The sequence below is a fragment of the Knufia obscura genome, assembly GCF_036327395.1.
Source record: "Knufia obscura strain CCFEE 5817 isolate CBS 148926 chromosome Unknown scaffold_2, whole genome shotgun sequence".
NCBI classification, from domain to species: domain Eukaryota; kingdom Fungi; phylum Ascomycota; class Eurotiomycetes; order Chaetothyriales; family Trichomeriaceae; genus Knufia; species Knufia obscura.
This window is the reverse complement of record NW_027042688.1, coordinates 3,254,130-3,275,897: the sequence shown is the minus strand read 5'-3', so window position 1 is coordinate 3,275,897 and position 21,768 is coordinate 3,254,130. Positions and strand designations below refer to the sequence as shown.

At 50.7% G+C, this 21,768-nt stretch overlaps 8 protein-coding genes across 8 annotated transcripts; 6 read left to right on the top strand and 2 right to left on the bottom strand.

The window, feature by feature from the left end:
* Nucleotides 1-1,400: 1,400 nt before the first annotated feature.
* Nucleotides 1,401-5,219, bottom strand: RSE1 (pre-mRNA-splicing factor rse1; the record flags this gene model as incomplete). Its single annotated transcript, XM_064871495.1, has 2 exons — nucleotides 1,401-2,715; nucleotides 2,899-5,219. 2 exons carry the CDS (start codon nucleotides 5,217-5,219, stop codon nucleotides 1,401-1,403), a joined length of 3,636 nt encoding a protein of 1,211 aa, XP_064733948.1.
* A 590-nt stretch (nucleotides 5,220-5,809) lies between these two features.
* Nucleotides 5,810-7,201, top strand: PMZ80_003065 (uncharacterized protein; the record flags this gene model as incomplete). Its single annotated transcript, XM_064871494.1, has 1 exon — nucleotides 5,810-7,201. The coding sequence occupies one exon, from the start codon at nucleotides 5,810-5,812 to the stop codon at nucleotides 7,199-7,201; it is 1,392 nt and encodes a 463-aa protein (XP_064733947.1).
* Nucleotides 7,202-9,553: 2,352 nt separating this feature from the next.
* Nucleotides 9,554-11,356, top strand: PMZ80_003064 (uncharacterized protein; the record flags this gene model as incomplete). The annotated part of the gene is made up of 1 exon (XM_064871493.1): nucleotides 9,554-11,356. The coding sequence occupies one exon, from the start codon at nucleotides 9,554-9,556 to the stop codon at nucleotides 11,354-11,356; it is 1,803 nt and encodes a 600-aa protein (XP_064733946.1).
* Nucleotides 11,357-13,070: 1,714 nt separating this feature from the next.
* PMZ80_003063 (uncharacterized protein) lies at nucleotides 13,071-13,916 on the top strand (the record flags this gene model as incomplete). The annotated part of the gene is made up of 2 exons (XM_064871492.1): nucleotides 13,071-13,704; nucleotides 13,759-13,916. The coding sequence occupies 2 exons, from the start codon at nucleotides 13,071-13,073 to the stop codon at nucleotides 13,914-13,916; spliced, it is 792 nt and encodes a 263-aa protein (XP_064733945.1).
* Nucleotides 13,917-14,258: 342 nt separating this feature from the next.
* PMZ80_003062 (uncharacterized protein) lies at nucleotides 14,259-15,893 on the top strand (the record flags this gene model as incomplete). The annotated part of the gene is made up of 2 exons (XM_064871491.1): nucleotides 14,259-14,301; nucleotides 15,286-15,893. The coding sequence occupies 2 exons, from the start codon at nucleotides 14,259-14,261 to the stop codon at nucleotides 15,891-15,893; spliced, it is 651 nt and encodes a 216-aa protein (XP_064733944.1).
* A 364-nt stretch (nucleotides 15,894-16,257) lies between these two features.
* Nucleotides 16,258-17,058, top strand: PMZ80_003061 (uncharacterized protein; the record flags this gene model as incomplete). The annotated part of the gene is made up of 1 exon (XM_064871490.1): nucleotides 16,258-17,058. One exon carries the CDS (start codon nucleotides 16,258-16,260, stop codon nucleotides 17,056-17,058), a length of 801 nt encoding a protein of 266 aa, XP_064733943.1.
* Nucleotides 17,059-17,464: 406 nt separating this feature from the next.
* On the top strand, nucleotides 17,465-18,121 carry PMZ80_003060 (uncharacterized protein; the record flags this gene model as incomplete). Its single annotated transcript, XM_064871489.1, has 1 exon — nucleotides 17,465-18,121. The coding sequence occupies one exon, from the start codon at nucleotides 17,465-17,467 to the stop codon at nucleotides 18,119-18,121; it is 657 nt and encodes a 218-aa protein (XP_064733942.1).
* Nucleotides 18,122-18,310: 189 nt separating this feature from the next.
* Nucleotides 18,311-19,249, bottom strand: PMZ80_003059 (uncharacterized protein; the record flags this gene model as incomplete). The annotated part of the gene is made up of 1 exon (XM_064871488.1): nucleotides 18,311-19,249. One exon carries the CDS (start codon nucleotides 19,247-19,249, stop codon nucleotides 18,311-18,313), a length of 939 nt encoding a protein of 312 aa, XP_064733941.1.
* Nucleotides 19,250-21,768: the final 2,519 nt, after the last annotated feature.

Here is a 21,768-nt window from a genome sequence, read left to right as displayed (position 1 = left end):
CAGAGGTGTGTGACCCTTACTGTAGGTTGGGTATTATGCATGTTAATGTCCGGCAGCCCTATAAGGAGAAACGGCTCTGGGGCTAAAGCAATAGGAGAGTCCTAGCATAAAACCCATGATCAAGAAGCAGCAAGTTCCCTCGAGCAACAACGCATAAAATTCGTGCCCACGAGGTGGCCATCGCTGCTTTCGACAGGCCCGGCTGTGTCAAATTCGTTGTAGTTGCGGGGCTTCTCACGGCTATGCATGTTGTGGCGAATTTCAGAGCGGTCGAGGGGGCCTTCACCGTCCCGGCTGCCAGATGGCAAAGAAGCTTGATGGTGCTTGTACAACGATCAGCCCAGATTGAAGGAAGACTAGGCGAATGCTTGTTATTCAGCTCATATTGAAGCTGACGAGAAATGAAGATAATTGGCAGAAAGGAGGTGTCGAGGTGCCAGCACTAAGCCTTTCGAGAAAACTGACAGCGTAACCAGCCCCAGAACAGTTAGTCGGCTAAGAAAGAGCGCGGTCATTCCTCAAGGCTAACCATCCAGGGTCTAGCTTCCGCTTCGGTTGTTTCGACACTCGAGGACACCGCGTGCCAGCTCGAAGTCAGTCAGATGCGGTACAATTTACCTTCACACCCAGCCATTCATCGCGTTGCTAGACTCGCGCAAGAGCTGAAGCTGAGAGTACAAGTGCGTAGTGTTTAACGAGGTGTCGATACAGACCCTGAGGTATGTCCTTCAACCTCGACTGATCTACATGTGTGATACAAATTTATGCCGTCAGTAATAAATCTGGACACTAAACATAGAAGATCCGCAGTACAGTAAGCACCAGCGGCTTGGCCACTGCACCTCAAATTGCTGTCATTTCAGAAGGACGAGCATCGAGCTTCTGGCGTGGTGGAGTTACAGTATGCATGTGGCAGGGTATGAAGGTTCTAGGCTCGCCCTTCAGCTCTCCTCGAGCAAGCACAGGTAAGTACTTCGTAAAGTTCTCAAGCAGAAGGACGTCGGCGACGACATTCATTCGTTGCCCGGTTTCGCACAGTTGTGTATAATCGCATATATCGAAATATCCTGAGTACAGGATAGGCAGGTAAAGCCAATTGAGCGCGGCAACGTTGTCTTGTCGAATCAATTACAATCATCAACATATTATTGGCTGTGATCGTACTCAAATATCGACAAGTGAAGTTCATTCTCGTCTCATACCGTACAACAAAAATGTGGCGGCATCCAGCTCAAGATCAATTGATAGGTGCAAAAGACCGAGCGAGGCGAGAGACGTACAAACGTCGAGGATTGCACTACGCAGTGACTACCAAAGGCAAGGGCGCAAGCTAGACGTTCAACATATGGCAGGAGATGATTGAACTGGTGGGATCTTCAATGAGATGGATTGGAATCTGATCAATATGCGACCCTAGTACGCATGTCAGATATCTTTCTCTCGACTTCACGAACAGACCGATCCATCTGTCCGGCTATCAACTCTTTCTTGTCATGAGCCAACAGGAAGTATGTTTCGCACATGTCACCATCAATGGTGCCTTTGGATGGAGCATAGTATGATCGATATGCCAGGTGATCACGACCTAGCAATGGCGGATTGTGTTCAGTTGCCAATTGCTTTTCCAATTCCTGGAAGAAATCAACGTCCTCACGGCTCACGAAGGGCACGAGTATACCCAACGTGCCTTGAAAGCCAGTCCAGAAGACAACGTCGCGACCTCCAGTCACGAGATTCGTCTTCTGCATACTGGTCGGAATATCGCCTGTGAAGAAGTTTGTCATAAGACTCAGTCTGTTAGGAGCGCCATTCAAGTAATCCCTTTCATGCAAAAGATGTGATCCTGAGTTGTCTTCGTCAGCCTCTTCTGACGCCTTTGCCGAGCATCGCACAAGCCACAGATTGCCGAATTTGTCGCCACCAGCTATGGTCTCATAATCTGCCATCGTTGCGGCTGTCGTCCATCGAGCAATGGAATCATCGGCGAACGGTATGAGCTTGTTGTCCTGAAATTTGTATACACAGTATGTCACACTTTCTTGTACATCATTGACTATGATCCTGTTGCCTTGTGTTTGCAGTCCAACGATGATATTTGGCGCTGCTTGGACTTGACATTTTCGGAGCATTTGTTTCATTCCCAGATCGTAGATTCGAAGATATGAGCCAACACCCGCAAGAAGGCGTCCTTGAAAAGCGAGCAGTGCTGTTGGAGGATGGTCAACTTTCGTCTTGTGGATGAACTCTAGCTCGCGCCCTCCTTCATGGAAGCGATAAGCGTGAAGGAACCCGGCACTATACGACCGAGGGCTGACCTTCAAATCTTTTGCTGTGCCAACGACGAGGAAAGTCTCATCGTCTTGACCAGCAAACGGTGCTGCGACAATGCTGGTCGCACATTCGTTCTCTTCTAGCTCGAGAGTATACACTATTGACTTTGTCGTTACGGGATCGATGATTTGTATACATGATGCCCAATGTTCGGTGCCATGGGGGTTGCCGAACTGGTCTGGTGGTAGCACATTTGCGTCGCCGTTGACTGCTGGCGTCTCGTTGATCAGCTTGTTCTTTGTGGCGGGCGCAAGCGTGTTGTTATCGGATTCGATCACATAGAAGAGATTATGTTCTGGATGTTTGATCATCTTTCGAGGCGTGTACGGCAGAGATATGCTTTCTTGAAGCAAGTTTCGAGACAGGTCCTCAATTGAGAAAATTCTAGTTCAAATGTTAGCATGAACTCTGACGTACAGTTCTGATGCAACGTTGGAGTAGGCAGTGTTATCAGTAGGAACAATTGGAATATTAACGTATGATCTGCAGCAGTCTGGCGACTCTAAGCAAGAGCATAGTTTTTTGTCATCATAAGAATAGGCTGAGGGAAAGCGAGAGGGAACGTACCGTAAATTTTGATCCTGTATGCCAACAATGCCTTCAGGACACTGTTCGCTGCTGAAGGTCCACGCCCACCTCAGCTCTGCATAGTCGAGTGGTGTTAACATGAAGCCGTTCGTCTGTGTGTCAGTATAGCCAAGCCAGGCACGGGTGCTAGCAGCAAGTATGCAGTTTTGCCCTGCAACACTGACTCGAAATAATTTTGCTGGTTTCAAGCCCAGAAATCGTGTTCGAACGTCTGACAGTTCGCCAGTGATTTCATCGAGCACTGTTCGCAGATAGACGCCAGAGTACAGACCGATGTGCAAGTAAAGGGTCGTTCCACCAGATGTTGCATCTGCCATAGGCATGATGGAAAGTGAGGATGGCGCAGAGGTCAGAGCTTGCACCGATTTGTTCTCGAGCGTCGAATCTGGATCAAGACTCAGGATTCTGACAGTAGAGTCGTCGCAACCAACGGCTAAGAAAGAGCTTCTGACACGCCCTTCTGGAACGTCACCCAGTCCCAGACAGGTCACTGTTCCAGTCATCTCTCTTCGTTCGTCATACTCGTTCAGAGAGCCGTCAACGTCCATCTCAAAGTAGACAATCTCGCCTGAGCTCAGTGCCACAGCGATTTGTCTCTCGTTCGTGGCAGCAGCGACGATCGACCTATGCTGAGGCGCCGGCCATTCGTTGACACGCTTGTCTGCTCGAATGTGACGAATACCTTTGGGGTGCACCTGGATTAACGCATCTTCTCCAAGCTGCTGGACTGCTAGTGTTGGCGCGCTGGAGAGAAAGCCTGTATCGGTGACTTCCTCCACGGTTTCACCAATGCTCAGTACGAGAGTACCAGAGTTGAACGACAAGATAATGTACGCGTCGTACTGGTCTTCCCTGGTAAGTTTTGTCGTCCAAACTGCATTGGGCTTGTCTGGCAACTCAGACTCGACAAGTTCTGCCACAGAGAGACCATGCTTCAGTGTTTTGAAACTGCTCCTAGCACCAGCTCCACAGAGAGTATAGATCTGAGGTGCGCCGTCTTCGTCGAGCAGATTAGCCACTTTCGAGTCCATAATTGAGTTCATGGATTCGACACTTTGCACTAATGCGAGGTTGACAAGTGGTCTTGGATGGAAGTAAGCAGGGCTGCAAGGTTCTAGCGGATCCGAGGGATAGTCCTCGCTCGAGAACTCAGTCTCATCGTCGTCATCACCCAACTTCTCGAACTGGTAAAATTGATGGTTGCCTCGCTCTGCTGAAACAAACAGGAATCCACTCTTGAGGATATGTAGACTATTCGCGGTAGGGACAGTGTCGAAGTACTTGATCTTCAACGCTTTGACCTCGCCCGTAGGTTGACCATTATCATCCTCAGCCATATCAATGGTAGCTTTGAACAGGTCACCGTCTCCAGATTGTAGCAGCAGAAAGAATTGATTCCGGATTTTGTGCATGATACCTGCAACGATTGTTCTCTTACGCTCGGGGTTCTCGAGAATACCTCTCCGCCGCGGAATGGGTACACGGTGAGCATCTTGATTGTTGTGTCGATATGTTATGCTGTCAATGCCGCACACAAGGACACCGCTCGGCCCATCTGAGCCACCTGGAACGGCAAACAACTTTGTCGCAGATCTATCGATCGTTTCTGACCATTTCCGCACAACGTGGTTAAGACCAAGATCAAGTTCGTAATAGACGAGCTGTTTCTCGATTTCGTCAAATGCCTGGCCGGTTGGATCCTGATCGGCCTCTGAGTAATCGACTTCGATTGCGGCAAAGACGGGATTCTCGTATCCAACATCAAGTGCTATCAGGTCAAAGACCAGTATGCCGGGTTTGTGGGCCTCAAGCGGTGAGGAGATGGTGAGTGCAGCTTGGGCATTTCGGTTGAGGACGTAGACAATCTTGTTCTTCTCAACAGAAGCTATCAGGCAAGCTCTTCCTTTAGGATCGACAGCAAGGTACTGACCAGGTATGACTCGTCTGACGCCAGACTTGCCGAAGGTCTCAAGGTGTACGCGACTGAATCTGTTTTGATCTTTCAGATACTCCAATATGGTAATTCTTCCAGAGTCAGATCCCGCGATGATGTAGTCTTTACTGCCTCCTGCCAGCCGGAAAGCAGCTAGGGTGCGGATTATACCGAAGCAGTCTTGGGTGAAGAGGGGGTGTATCTTTCCCTGGGTTGGGTCAGGCCTGTGAATTGTAAGCTTGGACCCAGATGCCGTGACAATTTGTTGTTCTTTTGTACCGGCAAACTGACCCAACACCGCTGCCGTTATGTCTGAGGGCGGCTGCAGCGTCAAGCTGTACATAAACATCGAGCTTGTCGTCGCCATCTTGTCGATGATCTTCGTTTCTTCTTGAGGCCGGTTGATGAGCGACTGTCGAGGCTACCTCATACTGTACAGTGATGGGAGCTCGTAAGAGATTCTTTCAAAGCCGGCAATATCCCACAGATCGACGTCCGAGCCCCAAAGCACCACCAACGCCCGCTTGTTTCAATGTACTGAACAATAGATACGGCAGGCACCTTCCGCAGCAACTCAAAAATTGCGACTTCCAAAAAGTAGTTTGCGACAAGGCTGGCAATCCACGTGCTAGAGCATCGCGAGGCTGTGGTTAACTTTCTACTAGTGGGCCGATCTTTCGCGGGAAGGAGCGATGGCGATGACGTCTGTAGAAAGGCGCAGATGCCAAACGTCTCTGCGACATCTGGCGTGGGAACTACTGCAACGCGGCTGCCGGTGGCCTCTGTTGTGCATACCGTGCCTTATTCTTTGTACATCTTTCCCAATCCACAAACATTTCTAGGTATACGAGCTGGTCTGAAAGTCCTCTACCTTTCATCACATCTGCCCATCCGCCACCTGGATTGCCGGACATAAACTCGACCTCTCAGCCAGTCCTAAGAGTCTCGCTCAGCACAATGGCGGACAGCGCAGCAGCTGAAGATGCGACAGTCACGTTCAATGTTAAGGCATCAAGTGGCCCCAAGGTCACAGTCACACTTCCTCTTACTACAACAGTAGCAGACCTCAAGAACAAACTGGCAGAGCCCGATATGACAGGTGTACCGGCTTCATCACAGCGACTGATATATAGTGGAAAGGTGCTCAAGGACCACGAAACTCTGGCCACTCACAGTGTGAAGGAGGGAAATACCATGCACCTTGTGCGCAGTGCAGCCAGCAATCAAAGACAAAACCCAGCTACTCAGTCGTCCCCTGCCTCTACCGGCACAAATCAACCAAACGCTCCTCCTGCTGGTGTCCCTCAAAACTTCGCTTCCGGTACTGGCAATGATCCTCTCGCAGGTCTTACTGGCGCAAGATATGCAGGCTTTGCTGGCCTACCGAACCTACAGGAATTAGCACACCCTCCTACACCTGAAGAGATGGCGAGACGTCTGGAAGATCCCAACTTCGCTCAACAGATGAACGAAGCACTCTCGAACCCGCAGATGATAGATATGATGATCAACAGCAACCCCCAATTAAGAGCCATGGGTCCACAAGCAAGACAGATATTGCAGTCGGAAGGTTTCAGAAGGACAATGACAAATCCAGAAGCAATGAGAAGCATGATGGAGATGCAGAGAGCGATGGGCGGCAACCCATTCGGCGGTGCTGGTGGTCAAGAAGCATTTGCTATGCCGGGCGCAACTACTACAACAGACTCACAGCATCAGAATAATGGTCAAGGTCAAGGCCAAGGTCAAAACCAGCAACAGCAGAACCCGTTCGGTGGCATGTTTGGGGGTGCTGGTGGTATGAACCCGTTCATGTTCATGCAACCACCGCCTGCTGGGGGTGATCGATCTGCTGACCCGAATGCCAACCAAAACAATCAAGCCAACCCTTTCGCAGCTATGTTCAACCCAGCCATGTTCGGTCAACAGCAGGGACAAGGACAGACTGGTAGTGGAAATACAGATCCAGCGAATCCAAACTCAGCTCCTCCAAACCCGTTCGCCAACAACCCCATGTTCGGAAACATGATGAACAATCCCATGGTACAGCAAATGATGAACAACCCAGAAGCAATGCGCCAAGCAATGCAAATGGTCATGGGTGGTGGCGGCGGCGGTGATGGCGGCATGGGAGGTATGGGTGGCATGGATCCTTTCGCTGCCCTCGGTGGCGGAGGTTTTGGCCAGCCTGCAGACAACCGACCTCCAGAAGAACGATTTGCGACTCAGTTACGGCAGTTGAACGAGATGGGTTTCTTCAACTACGATCAGAACATTCAGGCGCTCTCCAGAAGTGGAGGTGATGTGAACGGCGCGTTAGAATGGCTTTTCAGTCAGCCGCAGAGCTAAAGGGGCTTCGACGTTGCTGTGTGTTCATTTTGGTGGCCTATGAATAAAAATGCCAATCCATTCATGGCCTCTCTACAACTCTTCCGATTCCATTCTGCAACTCGTGGATCTATTTCAAGTCCAAGTCCTTTGATTTCTTGACTTCAAACTTTCCAAGGATCAGGACTGCGAGGCGCATTACGCATGATCCTCCACTTTATCAAGACAGCCGCAAGCGTAACATCGATCTTTCCATCTGGTTCGTACGATTTCAAAGATGTACAGTAGTACTGCCTGGTGCAATCTCATATACCAGGCATCCATACTCGCTCCCAAAATACAAGTGGCAAGGCTGCATCAGGCTCCAGCATTATTTCAGCGGTGTGACCCGCCGAAATGATGTTCACGTTCCAAATTATTTTCCGTACTTCTTGCTCACGATTCATCACAATACACCAAGGACACGATGCACCTGAAAATGACACATGTACTTGCTCAAACAGGAATGTATGTTAACGCCACATGCCGTTCGCAGTAGTCGCCGATTTCGTCGTGGCAAAACATGGCTCAGCCCACACCATCGGAATTCGAGGCCAATGAGTCACGCGCGCCAAACATGGCATGAAACAAACTTCAACCCGTCAATACGTGGTACTACTCAGGCACAGCAGGCTTCGTACTGACTATCTACTTGACCATCATGCCAACGAATCATCTGACTCTACAAATCTGATTGCGTGACTGATGCAAGACTCATGCCTAATCCAGCGTTTGATATATAGATCTACTACTAACCCCATGCCCCATGATGCATGAACTCATGCACGTTCATCATTCTTAGCTGGCACTCACTTGCTCTCAGGACAGTACCCCTCCATCCTCAATCCTTTCACCTGACAATGGCACACAAGCATAATCGCCGAAGGATAAGACATCGCAGCCGGCGCAATCAATACGAACAAAATCTCCCGACTGTTTACGAAGCATCTTCCTACGATGGACTTGCTTCGCTCTCCGAACCGCAAATCTCATATGGCCATGCACAGTCATCGAGGGGATCGAGTCCTAGTTCGGACTATTCAGACAGCGCTACGCTTCGCAGTTGGCTAGACAGGGACACGCCACACTGTCGGACTGCGAGTACGGACAATCAAATCCGTCGTATTAGCACTCAAGAGGCAAGAGCAATGCAGACATTTGGTGGGGAACCGGGCGAGGACTACGATCTGGTCGAGAGTATGCAGAAGATGTTTGACAGTACCTACATGGAATGGATCAATACCTGAGAAAGTGGACACTCCGAAGGGGAGGACAATATCTGACAGAGCATTAGTATCGCATTCATTACAAAGGAAGCAAAACACTGCTGGACAACAGAGATGACACCCACTATCTGGATCTAGGTGAATTGCGATTTACGACGAGGAACACGATGAATTCAAAAACATAGGTTGGCATTTGTCTTGGTCACTTCTGCCACGGTGGGGTTGGTCTTCAAAACAAGTTTTGAATTACAAGTTTGGATCATATCAAGGCAAGGCGTCAGCTAGGTTGCCGTGGAGTAGGGTCTTCTGCCACCTCTCTTGGATGGAAAGTGGTTCCAAGATCAGGCCATGCCTGGGACAGCCAGCATCTCGGCTGAGGCTCTGGTGAGTCAAGTTCCACAACGGACATATATTCATATTCCGCAGCTACCAATTTTGTTCCGTTACATGCTCTTCTCATGCTACCTTATCTGCCTGTCGCTGCCTATTGCGTGGTCCCGCCACAATGTATAGTTCATTGATGCATGACCGGAGAACCTGCAGGACTCATCTCGTGTCCTGCCCATTTGGATGAACAGAGAGCAATCTATGCCTCGAATCACGGAACGATCGCGGGTAACACGTGAGGCGAGAATGTCTCGTGCTTGATCACACCCACAGCTCCGAACGAGCAACACAACTAAAAGGAGTAGTTCTTTCCAGGTTACGCCTAGTCTAGTGCATGCAATCTTGACACATGAGCTGTGGACAACTGATGTATTTGATGCTTCACCAAACAGCACCTGGAGCTGTCGATATTCTTGCCTAAATTCCGCAGGCATCAACTCGGACCAACCGGCCCGACCCCCGAGATGGAGGTGATCGTGCCGAGGCATATCTTGTGGAGCTGGCTTCTACGGTAGTATGGTCTTCAAGTTGTACATCGTGTACCACGGAGTGCTTACCCATACTCATACCTCCTAGTGGTAGCTATCATACGTTCAGGTTGCCTTCGACAGCACGCTAAGACGAAGCAGTATTTATACCCTTGGAGCTCAGCAGGCTCAGTACGCAGACTACAGCGTTACTAAGCAGCGCACTGGTAGCCCCGAGTTCGTCCATCTTAAACATGTCCACCCACCCACAAACCGAACCCCCCTGGAAAGCCATCGCACTCCGCAAACAAGCCTCCCGCATCAAAGCCCTCCACGAACCCCCCTCAACCTCAATCACAGTCCCACACCACCTCCTCCCCCACGACCCACCCACACCAAACCATGGCCCCGAACCAGTCCACCACATCCCAAACCAACTCCTATCCGCCCAGGACCTTACCATAACATCGCTCTCAATCCCCGACCTCCTAGCCGCAATCCGCGCTGGCACGTACACCACCACGTCCGTAACAACAGCCTACATCCGCCGCGCCAGCATCGCCCAGCAACTCACAAATTGCCTCACCGAGCCGCTCTTCACACGCGCATTGGCGCAAGCCGCTGTTCTGGACCGTGACTTCGCGAACGGCGGCGTACTTCGTGGACCGCTGCATGGTCTCCCCGTCAGTATCAAAGATGGGTTCAACATCGCTGGGTATGATAGCTCCATCGGTCTCGCGAGTCTGTGCTTTAAACCGGCCACCGCCAACGCCCCGCTTGTCGACTTGCTAGAGAGTCTGGGTTGCATCATCATCGCGAAGACGAACATCCCTCAAACACTCGCTAGTCTCGATAGTGTGAATAATGTGTTCGGACGGACGTATAACCCGTTCAACCGTCTTCTCACGGCCGGCGGGTCAAGTGGTGGTGAAGGAGTCCTAGTCGCCATGCGCGGGAGTGCGATCGGTTTCGGAACAGACATAGGCGGGAGTATCCGTGTGCCGGCGATGTGTAACGGCGTGTATGGGGTTAAGCCCAGCGTTGGACGGGTGCCGTTCGGTGGACAGCAATTGACAGGTGTGGAGGGCATGAGTAGGACGTCTGTGCAGGCTGTGGCTGGACCTATCGCGAGGAGCATGGAGGATATTGAATGCGTGATGAGAGAATTGGTTCCGCGCGCGAGTCTATTCGGGGAGGATTGTGTACCGTGGAATAGTGAATGGATGGGTGTACCGCTGGCGAGAGATCCGGGCACTGCGAGACATAAATTCAGGGGTTCTGGACCGAACGGCGAGTTTGTGATCGGGGTGTTGAGGAGTGATGGAAATTGTCAGCTTTTGCCGCCGATTGCGAGGGTGATGGATGAAGTTAGTGGTGCGCTGAGGACGGCGGGGAGCAAGATGAATGTTAGGGTTGTGGAATTGCCGACACCGAAAGCGTGGACGAAGGCGCAGAGCGTGATGAGTAAACTTATGGGGGTTGATGGTGGTGCGGAGATGAGTCGGATGCTGCTTGGGACGGAGGAGCCGCTTGTGCCGTGGATGAGTACGAGGTTTAAGCATGGTGGGAAGGCGCAGAAGTTGGAACGTGTGGCGGAGATACAGGCCCAACGGGCGCAGTTGGAGAGGGAGATGCTACGGGATGTCTGGGGCGTGAGCATAGATGAGTTTGGAAGGAAAAAGAGGGGTGTCGATGCGATTATCTGTCCGCTTGCGTCGCATCCTGTGCCGGAGATTGAGAGGTATAATGCTGTGGGGTATACGAGTAGTTGGGTGTTGTTTGATTATCCGGCGGGTTGCGTGCCGGTAAGGGAACTGAAGGAGAGTGATCTTGAGATTGGGAAGCCACTCGACACGAGCCTGGATGTGCTTGGGAGTTGGGATGAGAAGAGCAGGGAGTTATGGGACGAGAGCAAGACTGATAGGAAAGTGTATCAGAATAGTACGCTGAGCGTGCAGTGTGTTACTAGCAGACTGGAGGACGAGAAGCTAGCTTATGTTATGGCATTGGTTGATGAGGCTGTGAAGGGTGTGCAGGCGAGGGAAGCGAAGCTGTGACGGTCGTGGATGCCCACGTGACATGCAAGGGGTTGGCTTCATCTCAGCCGAAAGTATTTTCTGCTTTTCGTTGATTCTTGACTTTCCTCTACGTTCAGCCAACTCACAGCAACTCTTCATTTGGTGCATTCTTTCCAACATAATATTCGCAATGCCGGCACGTTCTCTGCTCGATCTTCCTACAGAAGTTCGCCTGTTGATCTTCGAGCACTTATATCGCCTAAGCGAAGCGACACTCCACATCGGTCAGAGTGACAGGTGCGACCTCATACAGGATGGACACAGCAGTCGCAGTCTTCTTCGCACGAACAAGCTCATCCGCGAAGAAGCTATGCCCGTTTTCCTTGAGCGTACGACATTTGTTTTGTCATGTAGCAGATGTCGGGGCTGGGATGGCAACTGCTACGATCTACCCAACATCCGTAACGTTATCACCGATCGACGCCTGGCAGATGGAATCGTCAAGCGTTTCTTGTATCTCTGTGCTGCAAAGCATCTCAGGCTGAACAGCTTGGTCATCAGAAACAAGCTAGTTGTGCCGAGTAAGTCAGGTTCCACGTTGTTAGTCAACGTATTTATATGCTGATTATATCTTCTTCAAGGTCAACACTCGGAACTCCAAGGTCAAAATCTGGTATCCCGTTTGACATCTGCCATTCAGGTGACCAACAAACTTTCAATGCCAGTTTTTATAGTTGATCTGCCATTTCAACGTATGCGGAGGTCTCAGCTGCATTGTGACATGACTGTGAAGCGGGGCCGTCATGTCGTCCTCGCGGGTGCCTCGAGAGCCTGCATGGAAGGCGTTATGGAAGAATTGCTTGGAGTAGGACTCTTCGACAAAGACGACTTCGAAATTGTCGAGAGGTCGATGGACGAGTCGCTGAAAATATTCGAGCAATACGAGTCACGTCGTCGGATGTGGCGACGCACATGAATCGGTTCAGCGGTTCGAAGAATGTGAAGATTGTTGAGAGAAGCTCTACGGAGTACGTATTAGTAGTAGCTTGGCCTTTAGTCGCTAGACCTTCCTCGAGATGGGAACCACTTATGCAGGTACGGAATATAGCTTGGCCGGTCTCAAACCCTCCCGAACCCCGCAGCCGAAGAGCGCACCTTTTCGACCCTTCTCAGTCCGCGAAACATGAATAGATCGGTCGCAGATACTACATGTCGTAGCATGGGGCTGGCTTCCAAATATCTCTTCCGATGCAACGACATCGTAGCAGAACGATAGTCCTTCGCCCGTCATCTCGTGCTACATAATGGACACCGAACGCTAGACTCATCGGGGATCCGCTGCTAATTCAGGGTTTATCTGTCAGGGCCTCCGATGTCCGGTCTAACGCCAAGTCCCGAATCTGGAGGGGCACTAAGCAATGCAGAAGAAAAAGTCGGTCTGTTAAAGACACCTCAACGCCTTGCCTGAGACCGATCCTCTCCTTCTTTGACATCAACATAGTCTAGTGAAGTCTCAGGTAAGCAGCTTTCCCTCTTGTCTGTACGAGGCCCAAGCACGAGAAGAGCACGAGCGGGGTAGGCAAGCAGACAGCGTCGACCATGTCTACTGACCTTGCTGATCGGAAGAGGAAGAGAGTTGATACTGTCACTGAGAATAAGCATGTCTTCTTGGACTGTTGATTGACCGGCATAAATCCCACTAGCAACACGTGCACTACACCGGAGCATTCATACTGACTAGTCTTTTAGCAGTATGGCATCAACATCATCTCTCGAGGGCAAGGTCGCCCTCGTCACCGGCGCCGGCCGTGGTATCGGCAGGGGTATCGCCCTCGAGTTCGCCGCCCGAGGCGCCAAGGTTGTGATCAACTACCGAAACTCGACCAAGGATGCCGAAGCCGTCGTCCAAGAGATCAAGAAGATCGGCTCCGACGCCGTCTCTATTCAAGCCGACGTCACCAAGATCCCAGACATCGTCAAGCTCTTCGAAGAGGGCAAGAAAGCCTTCGGCCGTCTCGATATCGTCATGTCCAACTCTGGCAAGGAGGACTTCACACCTCTGCTTGAAGTCACACCAGAGATCTACGATGATGTCTTCAACACCAACACTCGATCCCAATTCTTCGTTGCTCAGCAGGCATACAAGCACCTCGAACGTGAGGGATCCGTCATCCTGATGTCCTCGATTGCCGCTGGTACCCGACGACCAAAGGACCACTCACTCTACGCTGGTAGCAAGAACGCCATCAAGGCTTTCGTGCGAACGCTCAGCACTGATATGGGTGACAAGCACATCCGTGTCAATGCTATTGCTCCCGGTGGTGTCAAGTCTGACATGTTCTCGCACGCTGCTTGGCGATATGCTCCAGGTGGAACTCCCGATATGAGTGAGTAGCATCTTCTCTCCTATGAAAACGTTTACAGGCTAACAAACCACACAGAGGTCGAACAGATGGAATCTGGTCTTGCCTCTATCACCCCTCTTGGCCGTGTTGCCGAGCCAGTTGACGTGGCTCGTGTCGTCTGCTTCCTCGCCAGCAACGACTCGTACTGGGTCAACGGTGAGACGCTGGGAATCAGTGGTGGCGCCCCAACTTAAGCATGTGCATAGCGTTGTGACCAGTCCTGGTACTTCTGGTGTCTTAGGTTATGAAGGAGAAGTTGGACGGACGGAGCAAAAAAGACGCAAAAGTCTTCGAGCGTTAACAATCATTTGTTCAACCATCGGCTCGAGGTCTAGGAACACCTTTCTGGGAATTGTCGTCACTTGAGTCTAGCATGCACGGCCGCTAACGAATAGACCCCCGGTGCTCGAGGTTGTAAGTTAAGATTCCTCGTTGAAACTTCATCTGGGCGGCTTGGTGGTCGACCGTACTGATCTTTTGTGTGCAACCGTACTCGCTCATCCCGCGCATCGTCCTCTGTGCATGCACAAGTTACTATGTTCGAAGCTGAGCTTGCAAACCTATACAAGGGCTCTTTCTGTACGATCTCAATATACACTCGAGAGAAGAAGCGCCTTACTCATGTGAGCCTATCCATGATGATTCCGTGAGTCAGGAAGAGGTTTCATTGGCTGGGCAAGAGCCACCTAAGCCTCGCTAAGAACATGCTTGATTCGGCCAAGCTTAGGCGAGACAAAACCGAGTGGCTGAAACAACACCAGATTTAGCTTCTCTGTCGCCAAACAAGACTTGGACATTGTGCGACTTTCGCATGATCCACTTCAGTCAGCCTGCTTGTAGCCGTCATATGCCACACTGACACATGTCAAAAGACAACGCTTCGTGGATGAGCCTCATCGCCGGTTCATGACCCAAGTTCGCGTCAAAACATGGCAGCGATCAACGCGTAGGGTCGCGCACACCTTTTGCCGGAGTCCCACGTTGCTCGATCATGTCCGCTCGCAATGCTCCTCGCCACGAGTCGGACATGACAATTGCAAGAGATCATCGAGGTACCCATCCCGCCTGACCTCTTTCCTGCTCCGCGGAACTCTGTGTTCCACAAGCTGGGTGTCGTGATGCCACCAAGCATGGCATTATCGGCTTTCTTCTACCGTGAGAGGTCTGCTAAGGTAAGTAGCAAAATTCCTCCCATCAATCTTGTACTGCCATCGACTCAACGACCGAACTGTATCGTGCCATTACATACATCAGAAGCTTCGAAGAAGGTATGGCTCAATGCTGGGACTGGCATCCCGATACGAACACCGCTCGTAAGCTATCGGACGTCTGGGTACAATGTCCATCAGGTTCTGGCTGTTGTATCGGTAGTGACGACTGCTTGGACTACAACCTGTGCAAATCGTTGGGTTCAAGCAACAACGCGAACAACGACAGCGGTTATTATGTCCAACGATGCACCGATCCCCTGTACACAGATCCCGCTTGCCAAAAAGTTTGCAGTAAGAGCCATCCTAGTCGTTGCCAGCCCGGTACACAAGAGCTGACCGTCCTTTTCCTCAGGTGCTCCTGGCCCACCCGATGCCGTCTACAATTCATCGGCCCAGCTTTGGGCATGCTGTGGTGACGACGCTGATGGTAAAGTCAGCTGCAATGCGCCGACCGATGAGGTCTTCCAAGCTCCAGCTATTGCACAGCTGAGCGTTCTATCGTCTAGTGTTCCGACTGTCAGCACGGAAACACTCATCCCAGGATCGGCCACCAGCGCGACGTCATCCCTTACGTCTTCATCATCTTCATCAGCCACGGCGTCTGCCAGTTCATCGCCTGCTTCCGATGGTCTGAGCACCGGCGCCCAAGCAGGCATCGGTGTTGGCGTAGCAGTGGTAGCGCTCGCGCTCCTTGGCATCCTCGCTTTCATGTTCGTCAAGCGCAGAAAGAGCCGTAACTCGCAAGGATACGAACAGCATGCACCAGTCGAGGCAAAAGGTTCGATATACCATCCCACTGAGAAAGGGCTGGACAACGACACGAGAAGGCAGGAGCTTCTATCTACTGGGGACAATGCATCCTACCCTGGCCATGCCAGGAGCACCACACCTAACACATACTATAATCAGACTACTGGCTCTCATCAGAGCCCCGGTACGTATGAGCTCGATGCTCGATGAGTTTGGCCCCTAGGCACGTTCCAAAGACATGCGTGAGCTGTAGTGCACGGGTAGCGCACGTTGCACATGTATCGAGGCCATATGTTCACTCGTCGCAAGCTAGTCGAGTGATATCTGGAATCTACGAGCAATAGACGAATGACAAACCATGACGCAAGTGAAAGTACAGGCCAGATGTGTATCAACACAGTGAAAACGAACTATGATGTTACCAGGAGCGCAGAAACGGTTTCGTCTCAGGCTCTGCTCATTTATTTTCTGCGCACACAAAGCCACAACTTTTCTAGATTTGTCCAGCTCGAAGACAGATACTTTGGAAACTAATCTTATCAGCTCGAGAGCGCCATCGACATTTGTCCCAGCAATGGCTCTCCTAGGTCTGCTTCGTGTGCCAGCCGAGATTCGACTACGCATCTATGGCATGGTCTTTCGAGAGGCAAAAGTCATCATCCATACTCTACCGCAGGAACCACAACAACCGGCCGACAAAGCTGACGAGCCCGCCGAGGACAGGAAACGCACCGAGAACGCATGTCGACGAAAAGATCAGCGAACTTGCATTAGCCTCCTACTCACCTGTCGCAAAATCGCCGAAGAAGCGATGTCAACCTTTCTGAAGGAGACAACATTCATGATCAACGATTGTCCGTGCTGGAAGAGCGACTCATGTCACTTCAAGCCTGGCACCTTTCGAATCTTGCCCGACCTGCGAAACATCGACCTGTATTCGAACGACTACAAGACAATGATTTTGTTGCAACAGCTCAGAGACCTTCACTTCAAGGGTCAAGACTATCGCGACAAAAGCGGTGGAGTGAGCCGACGTCTCTACGTGGCTGAAGGTCCCCCCAGAAGGCTCAAGACCTTGCGCGTGATGGAGCCGCTGCACCTTGAGAGGCTTGTCTATTTCATCTTTCAAGCCCATATCATTGCAGAAGAGATGTCAATTTTTGTTGTCCACGATCGACTAACACCTCACACGACATTCGAGGAAGCGCTCGTCCATATCGTTGTTAAGAAACGCCAGGAGGTCACCATACCAGGACAGCATGAGAGGGGACTCGAATCTGTCAAGGAGCAGCTGCTCAAAGTCGATGTGTTTAGGAAGATGGCGATGATTGTGGAGAAGGACAAGAAGGTGGCTTATCGTGACGCTTTTGCATGAGTTCTAGGAGCAATAGTGGCCAGGATCATCTGTTGCTACGAAGGTGTACTTCTGCTGAGACACTCCGAAGATAGGTGCTCGCATTAGAGCCTGGAATCAAAGATAAAAGAGTTGAGGCTGCGGACCGCCACTGCCATTCCTGGAGGTCTTCAGTTCCGACAATTCTGCTCTGTATTGTGTAGCACTGTCACAAATGAAGATTGTCTAACGATACACTCGCTTGCGAGTGAAAGTGAACGCACCTGCCTCAGCCACAGCAAACGCACATTGCACTCTTACCAATATGAATTCCTCCTCCACCTCTCTCGTTTCTCGAACTCACTTCAACTTACTCCCTTGGGAATCAATTCTGCGCACGTCTATCGCCCACAAATTCCTTTAAACCAAATCTCGACACACCCTCAACATGTCTCCAACAAGCTTCGTCGACCTCCCACCCGAGCTCCGCCTCCAAATATACACCCACCTCTTCCGCACTACCGACGTCACTGTTCATGCGCTCCAGCGTGCGCCGTACAACAGAACTTCACGTAGATGCCGAAACAGTCAAAGTCGCAAGTGTATTGCACTGCTACTTGCTAATCGCCTGCTCAACCAAGAAGCTCAGCCACTGTTCCTCCAGGAGACGTCGTTCAGATTGACTGGTTGTCCCTGCTGGAAGAGTCCATCGAGGTGTCTGCCAACGAGCATTCAGAACCTTACAGTTGAGGAACGCAACGAAAGATGGACGTACACGAGGAAGTCATCTCGACCAATGAACATCCAGACTCTGACATTTCTAAGCCTTGAACAGCCACGCTGGGCCGCCGATGTCGCCATTCACATTAGATTTGGTCTGGAGTTTGCTAAGAGGATCCACTTGAAGCTGGAGGGTGTGTTGGACACGCCGTATATGGATGTGGTTGTTGACAGTGAGAAGGGAAAGGTTAAGGTTACTGGTGTGACTGATCGCGACTTGAACTATGTGAGAGTGATGATCTTGCATGCGCACTTGTTCAAGATGGAGGATATTTCGCTTATTCTTCGAGGGGAAACTGTGGAAGAGATGAGGAGAGGTGTCTGATTGAGGTGAGGTGGCAGTCGGTGTAGTTCGTGGTACAGCCGAAATTGCATGCCCGAGAGGCCCCCTTGCGTATTTCTGGGTCGAGAGGACTGACGGGAGGAACAACACATATGGCACGTGTGAGCCATGCAACTGTTACGATCGTGATGGTCGTGCTCGAGCCAGACCTACCACATCAAAGACCAAATATTAACAAATTCTTATGCTTCCGCTCATTACCTCAACTGCCTGTCCCTTGAGCTCAACCATCTCCACGCTCTTCCCATCCTCCTTCAACACAACATCCACAAAAATCATACTCGGCCTTCCCATCTCCACACCCTGCTCAATCTCAAATTTATACCTTTCACCTTTGCCACCCTTCTGCAGTGCCAAATAAGCCGCCAATGCCGAGCACGCTGCACCAGTAGCAGGATCCTCAAGGTTAATCGCCATCATGCGCTTCCTAATCCTAATGATCCCATCGCCCTGATCAGGCTTGATGTAATAGGACACGTTACCCAGCAATCCATCCTGCCAGCCTTCATCGAGGTCCTCAGCCTTCGCGATATCGTCCTTGGTGATTACAACATTGGCGAGTAGATCTGGTTGTGCCGTCAGATCGACGAGCGCGAAATTGACGCCCGACACAATCGATACCAGGGGTATGCTCGAACCAGATAGTGGCGTTGTGGCGGACGCCAGACCAGGCTGGCACTCCACGACTCGGTTCCAAGGTATCTGCTCCGAATGCACACGGACATTATGCGGGATCGCGGCCGTGGCTGTGCCTAGTGCCCTATCATACTTGATCGGTACCGGTCCAGCTTTCAGATTGATTGTGATCTCATCGCGGTTCTTCTCAAGGTTCTCGAAGATCCATACTGCTGTTCCGATTGTTGGATGACCAGCGAATGGGATCTCAGCTGTTGGCAGGAAGATCTGGGCGTCGTATGTTGCTGGTGCTGAATCTGCTCTGCGCTCGTAGAGAAAGACGGACTCGGAGTAGTTGAACTCTTTGGCTATACGCTGTTTCTGCTCCTGGGTCAGGGTGGTGCCTGTGGAGACGTGGATGAGGCCGAGCTGGTTGCCGGTGAAGAGCTTAGTCGTAAAGACGTCAAGGGTGTTGTAGTTAAGGCGTTGAGTCATGGTCACGGGTGGGCACCTAGAGATGCGTGTGCTGTAGATATTAGCTACGAGGCAGGGGACGTGCGTTGAACGAGATGGTTCAGCTGTTTCATAGGAGTGGTGTCGTGAGTCACGTCATGAGCAGAATGGTGGACTTCTCCAGATTTCTCGTCGCATTGCGAAGCGTTCTAGTCGTAAAACTGATGGATCCCTCATCACAACCATGGCTAGCCTCAAGCTTCCACAGCAGTTGTGTGAATCTATTTGTTGGGCATAGCATATCGGTAAAGGGAAAGGAAAGAGAAAGATGAAGCAGTTTGCGACGGAAGCTATCCAGGTCGTTCTAAAAATAGGACTGTCGCCAAGAATATCCTCGTGCCCACCCCATAACTTGATTTCCTTCTTAGTATCGCTCAACTAGTCTCCGGATTACAGATACCGTCGGCATCTATCTTCTATATGTATCAGCATATTGAAGTCTTGTCCTCCCTCCTCTCATTCTTTGACGACTTGTACATCGAGTCGCCCATACAATTTTGTTGAAAGCAAGTACGCGACAAGCGCGTCCGTACTCTCTTTGTCACCACCTTTGATAGCTACCTGACTGATCGAGCCCCTCTCATTGCGGTACATCCATGTTTCCGGTTCGCCTGAGGACGTCAAGGTGCTCATATACAGTACCGAGGCATCGTGTGATCCCCAACCAACAGTGGCAACGAAACCACGCAAGTTGGAATCTGCAAGAACACTCGGTCAGTAGGTGTCTAATAAGCAAGGAGGGTAGGTACTATACTCACTACCACTTGTCGGCTCGATTGCGACACTATGTATTTTGAATCGTTTCTCGAAGATAAGCCATTGGAGTGCCGAGATGTTGTTGAAGGATATCGATCGCGGCAGGGTGACATTGAAGTTTTCCGGCAAAACTCTCGGTAACATTCTTTTCGAAGGACAGCGCGGCCAACAACCACAGTAACCAGTCAGAAAGATAGCTTGCTTCAGGAAGACAGGTGTAGCCTCTCGATTGATCTGCTTGTTGGTTTTAAGCATGTCTGTATCGACGGTTTTCTTTCTAAGAAGGGCGCGCCGGTAAGGTGGCGGGCGACAGGGGCACTCCATGGTGTGAGGGATGATACATGTGGACGAGAAGCATAACTCGTAGATCTGGAGACGAATTTCGGTCGGGAGGGTGAGAAGCCTGGGGGGCGCCATGTTGATAGGCGACGTCGATCGTGGTGGAAAAAGGCTATAAGCTATAGTATGCTTAGAGATTTTCTATCAGATGCGCAAAACAGATGTCTACTTATACTCTTTGCCGACAAACGAGCAAGTGACTGCTTTACCGGTGTTTGCACGTTAGGAGTTGTCAATCACCCTGTCATGGAGCACTGCACTATTGAAGAACAAACATGCTTGCACTCGTGTACATAATCAAGCACGTTCTGCTCATTTGTTCATTCATGTATTGGCTTGAGAATCTCTAGATTTGTAAGCTATAAGAGACCTCCTTGAAGAAGCTGACTTGTTATACAGTTGCTTTTCCATGCAATGTTCGCAGGGCACCCCATCATCCTGAGTTAAACACGCTGCCACTCAAACTCGAGAGGTTCTAGCTCCCACTTGATCCTTGGCCAAATGCTGTTCGTCTCAAAAATCCGTCGCTTGATCTCCTCGTAGTTGCGTTCATCCTTGGCTTCGACGTATACTCGATCCAATTCTCTTGAGAATCGGCCATGACCGACAGGTTCCTTGCTCGTAGCTATGATGACTTTCCCACGATATTTGAAATTTGACCGTCAATGACTCCGTTGTAAGCTACAGGGAAGCAGATGTGCTCTGCGAAGGATAGCTTCGTTGAGTGTGAATCGTCCCGCTTAAGGGCTTCGTGCATACGAACTGGTAAATTGTGTCAGCGATGGTCACCTATTGAAGCGCTGCTTCTGACTTGCTGTACCATGGGCAAAACTCAGCCACTTCGAGTGTGCGAACAGTATGATGGTGGCTCGCATAGAAGGACCCCGCAAGCTCCAGGAAATTTGCAAAGGTCTCATGGGAGACTCCGCGGTCGATGCGGTCAATGGCAACGTGAGAAACAAGCGGGAGTTGTGGATCGAAGAGACGCTTCTGAGATCCTCCCAGCAACGGCAGGTACCAATATTGAACGTCGTCTCCTTCAGAAACAATGGTGTTGCCTCCTTGGTGATCTGACTGTGGGAGAGTAGGATGTTGGTGCATGTGTTGGTCTTTGCTTTGTGAAACTTGAACCAGGCGACGTGAGCGTGCTGCATTGTATGCATGTTGACTGGTGTGCATTGGAAGACTTCTCTGTACACTTGTTCTCGCAGCTCAAGCGGTAAGTGAAGAAAAGTGACTGTCATTTTTGCGGTTGTGTATTCTTTGTGATTTGAGCGATCTGGAGGAAGACACCAAGTTGATGTATACAGGGTTGTAAAGCTGATATAGATATAGTGGTAAATTTATGGCGAATTCGCGTTGGAAGTCGTGATATTCAGACCCATCAAACACTGCTTACACTACTT